General features: G+C 31.3%; 1 protein-coding gene across 1 annotated transcript; it reads right to left on the bottom strand.

Moving 5' to 3' along the window:
* Positions 1–242: 242 nt before the first annotated feature.
* LOC130469330 (auxin-responsive protein SAUR32) lies at positions 243–1167 on the bottom strand. Its single transcript, XM_056838496.1, has one exon. The coding sequence runs from the start codon at positions 929–931 to the stop codon at positions 518–520; it is 414 nt and encodes a 137-aa protein (XP_056694474.1). The 5' UTR covers positions 932–1167; the 3' UTR covers positions 243–517.
* Between the last annotated feature and the right edge of the window lie 4050 nt (positions 1168–5217).

The raw sequence follows: 5217 nt of genomic DNA, 5'->3' as shown, positions 1-5217 counted from the left end.
TTAGATTAAAGATAATAATCGGCATTTTTTTTTTTTTGAAAGGGGAGTCGAGCTAGTTCATTAATCAAGGGACAAAGTGTCCATAAGTACATACGGAGAAATCTCTGATGGACAGTGATTTTTCCAGATTTGCTCAATACCAAAAGGAACTAGTCTCGCTACCAAATACCAAAAGGTAATAATCGGCATTACTTGACAAATATAATTTGTAGAATTAGAATTAGACAATAAATTAATAAAAATTAAATCACAAAAGTCCATACTAGTATCATATAATATCATCAATTACCAAATTTTCATCATTGTCAACTACAATTAATCACTTGAATTTCATCTCACCAAAAGATAAAAATTCCCACAAAAAAGGAAAACAAATCAAGAAACTAAAATTTACATCTTGATAAACTTCCAAATTCTCCAAGATCTTCACAAATCACAATCACCCAATATTAATAATAATAATAAAAAAAAAGTAAAAATAATCACCACCTCCTCCAATAATAAGAAGAAAAATCAATCAAGCCTTGAAGCACAAGAAATTGTTGTGATGATGATGATGATGGTGATGATGATGGTGATGAGGGTTCATCATACGGTGGTTCTCACGATCAATCACGTCTTGAACGTTACGGAATTGCTCCACGTGGCATGGAATAGTGATAGGGCCCTTTTGGTCAAATCCATACTCTTCCTCAGCTTCTTTAAGAAGTTTCATGAATAGAGGGTGATTAATGTACACAATTGGAATCACAAACCTTTCTAGTTTCCCTTCTCCTTCATGCCCTACTAGAACCGCCATGCACCCTTTTGGTACACCACCCTTGTTGTTGTTGTCTCCGCCGCGATGGTGGTGGTGGCCGTGGTGGTGATGGTGGAGGAGATTGGAGAGGTGGAGGTGGAAGTTCATGTGTTGTCTTTCACCACTACCCATTGTTAACAAATTTCTAACCTTAAAAAAATCAAAAAGGTTTGGTTTTTGAGGTTTTTGTGTTTGGTTTTTGAGGTTTTTGTGTTATAAGAAGATAGAAAAAGGCCAAGGATCGGAAGAAGAAATAGAAAGAAGGAAAAGAGTAAGAGAGGAATTGATTAAAGAAGTAGGGATGTTGCTCATGATAGTTTGTACAAAAACTTACATATATTGATTTTTGGTTGGGATGAAGGCTTAGAAGACTTATGTGGTTGTGTATTTATAGTGGGGAGGAGAGTTTTTGGCCTTTTAGGACTAGGAAAAGGAATTCTTTTTAATTTTTTTAATTAAAATATTAAAAATATTTTTTTATATTTTTTTTAAATATTGTAGAAAGCGAGGTTTCTTAAATTGCACACCAAGTTTATTATTTTTTTTAAAAAAAATAAAAGGTAATCTTAAGGGGGAATAAAAGGACTTGGGAGAGTTGGTGACTTGGTGGTATAATTGACTTTTACTCGGTATTGCCAGAGTGGCAGGGAAGATTGGTGTTGTTTCTAGAGTAAATTAAAAGAGAAAGAATAGTGAGGAAAAAGGAAATTAAGTAAAATAATAAAATTAATCCCAATTTTTATGGGAGGGAATAAATTGTGTGGGATTTGATCCGGATAAATTAAAGGAAGGGATAAAAATTATTGTGTGGGGTTGATTTCTACCTCCCGTAATATTCCATGTGATGTGTGGCTATAACGATTACAAAATACATAAGTCTTGGTTTAATGGCATTGGTTTAATGGTTAACTAGTTGGGGCTGGGCGATACCACGAATTACTACATTTATAACATTTATTTTTATTTATTTTTATTTTTGCAATGATCGATAGCATAAACATGTCATGTCTTAGTGGTAAAGGCTTTATTGTTTAAACACAAGGATGAGTGTTCGAACCTTACACAAACTGCGCCACGTGTCGCATAAAATTAGTTTGAAACGCCTTTTAATATATAGTATAAATATTGAAATCTTGTGTATGATTGTAGTTTGTATATACCTTGTAGCTCATTCACTTAAAAAGAAAAAAATATTTTATTTTATTTTATTACGGAGGAGTACATCATCTTTTTCTTTTTTGTACTGGATTAAGTATAGTGAACAAAATTTTAGTGCAATAACTTAAGTTATCTAAGTGAAAGTTACATCTAAAATCTAAAAGTGACAATGAAAAATAAACGGATAAAATAGTTAAAGCGGCAATTAACTTACGCCAACTTTTGTATAAGACCGCCTTACCGGAAATACCACTTTCAATGATTAACTAATTGGTTTCAGTGTGTAACTAATTTGTTCTAGTGATCGATTAACTATATAATTACTTCCAGTGCTTAACTAATTGATTTCATTGTTTAACTCATATGACACCAAGACAGTCTTTTGTGTTAGACCGCCTTATATAAAAGTTAACTAAACGGATAAAATAGTTTAAGCGAAAATTAACTTAGTATCTGAACGTCTCTGATATTAACTGAACTTATCTGGAAAAAAAAATTGCCTGAAATAAAAACTATTTGTGCGTGAAAATGTTTGAATTTTTTTTTTTGAACTTATATTATCTAAATTTATCTTAATTTAACTGAACTTATCTAAATTTATATATAAACTTATTTTGTCTATAATAAGTCAAAACAACTTAAATATGAAAAAATAATCATTTCACTTATTGATCCGTTGTGATTTAATTCCTTTTCTAACCATTAAAATTAAAAAGGAAAAAGTAAATTCCTATTCGCTTCCAATTTGACCTTATAGAATCTCTTTTTGCAAATTAAAATGATTTACTTTCTAAAATAGTTAAAGGAAGGATATCAGGAATTTAGGGTATGGTGTGAAACTGTGAATCATGCAGGTGATATCCTCCCCACAAAAAAGGATATGGTGTAGTAAGAAGACATATCTTTCCATCATTCCATTAATTGAAGTTTTTTTTAAAAAGAAATTCCAGACCAAAAAAGACTAAACACAGTATAACAAACTACGCGGAAATTAAATTGAATTAATAAAGTGGCCACGCAAGCTTTCCAAAAAAAAAAAACAATATTGATCCAAGATTCCAATATTTTTTTTCCACAAAGTTTTATCCATCAAAATAGATTGTAACGGAATAATAATAGAACATAATGTTTGTTGAACAATTAGCTGGGATAGAGGGAGTATAATGTTTGTTGAAACCTATGTATTGTATACGGAGTATATGCAAGCTATCCCAAATTGGAGAAGAAACAACCAAAGTTAATATTCAATATCCAATTAAACAAATGGTTTTAGGATGAAAGATCATTTGAGTTATAAGTTGATTAAAAACTCGCATCTTCGTTAAAAAAAAATAAAAAAATCGCATCTTTCTTTTTAATGGTGTATTTTCTTCACCTTAAAAAATGTCTTAGATCTAACAAGTTCAAATACGTTCCATCATGTCGATCAGATCCTATCAGGTAACTAAGTTGTACCCAGGTTCTATCAGAGAAAATAAGGGTTTAACATTAATTATCTACGCTAATTAGGTGCGCAACCGAGCTCATTACCTTCGGCACAAAGCAGTTCAATCAGGTCCTATAAGTTAAATAAGTTGTTTTCAGGTCCTATAAGTTAAATTTATTAAGTTTACTACATTGCAATCAGGGTTAATCAAGGTCAATAAATTTCAATCCAATGTAATCAAATACTATCAGATCAATCATATTCAACAAGTTCAAATAAGATGACAATCCTAAAGACCTAAATTACTCTCTCCCGGAAAATAGAATGTCACTATTCACACAAAGGGATCATTGGCGCATCGTGCTAATTGCAACATGAAGAAACGTCAAACATTAATGGGAAAACAAATCAAACAATAATTCAAAGACTAAAGTCAGAAATAAGAAGGCATAGATCTAAACTATTTATTAAAATTAATTAGAAGAAAATATTTCCCATTGTGAACAGAGATTATCTTTTTGTAGGATTTGAGTTGAAAAATGGAAAAAATTTAAGCATGAATCTTTACTCTAAATCTTGGTATTAATTACATAGTGGACCCATAACAATGAGTGGCGAACGCATGATATCAACTTTAGACCAATAGTAAGGGTGCATTAGCTGCTAATCCCGCCGACATTGACATCTACATGACTACTCGTACGTCTAATAATTATCTACCTATTGTTTGTTAGTTTAGTGGAGATTGAGGCTAAACTCGATAAGGAGGGCCTCGTCACCCGTGTTTGATCTCCCGCAACAATAATTGTGAAGGGACTGAAATCTATCCACTCAGAACTCGCCCTGAATTCGAATTAACTTTAAGAATAAACCGGGTGATACACACACACACACAAAAAAAAATTACCTACACCACACGCAATTACATCCGACCCCCCCTTACCCCGCTTCTTATGGTAGCCTCTTTGAGGCAATGGGGTAATGATAATGAATGAATGAATCTACACCACACGTAATTAGGTCCAATCACAACTCCACAGCGAGGTATTGGTCTAGTGACATAAATAGTCATACACTAACAAGTTACATGTTCGATTCCCTTTTCTGTGATTCTAATTTGTGATTGCCCTTGAAACTCACTTAGACACAAGAAGATGTATACACCGAATAGGAACCGATAGTCTAGACGTCTAGTTATTGTATGAGCGGTCTTTTTTTGTACTCATTTTGGTTAATTATCTATTAGAAATTTTTTATAAATTTTATATTTTAAAATATATATTACTCCGTACTCTTTAAAACTATCTAACAATATTTTACATTTTAACATTTATTTTTAATAAATTAGTGTAAAAAGTGTAAAAAGTCTAACAATACATCTACCAAATTTTGATTAGTTAGTTTAATCAAGAACTAGACGTATCTTATTACTATAGGAAGGGTCATAATTTATTCTCTTTTGTATATTTGAATATATATATTTTTACGAAAATGATATATGTCGTAACGTGCGACCTTTAAGCCGTGTCACAATGATGACTGACATGCTTATGTGTCACGATTTAAATTGTAAACTAAAGATATTTAACTTATATAACCTATTATACATGTTTAAAATTAAAAAAATAAGGTAGGGAAATCTTAATATTCTAATTTGTTTCCTTCTTTATATTGACTACCTTATTTACATATTTTGATAGTAAAAATATTTTATTGATAATAAAAATATTTTGATGACGCATCGCTTAAATGACGCCTATATATACCAATTAAACTCCGACACGTAAAATTACAACAACTAAATACTATCGCAACTTACGACCTTTATCATCAC

The sequence above is a fragment of the Spinacia oleracea genome, chromosome 3, assembly GCF_020520425.1.
Source record: "Spinacia oleracea cultivar Varoflay chromosome 3, BTI_SOV_V1, whole genome shotgun sequence".
Taxonomy (NCBI): Eukaryota; Viridiplantae; Streptophyta; class Magnoliopsida; order Caryophyllales; family Amaranthaceae; genus Spinacia; species Spinacia oleracea.
This window is presented reverse-complemented; position numbering and strand designations above follow the sequence as displayed.

Coding starts and splice junctions, on each gene's coding strand:
- LOC130469330 (XM_056838496.1), bottom strand. CDS start 931: ATGGGTAGTGGTGAAAGACAACACATGAACTTCCACCTCCACCTCTCC.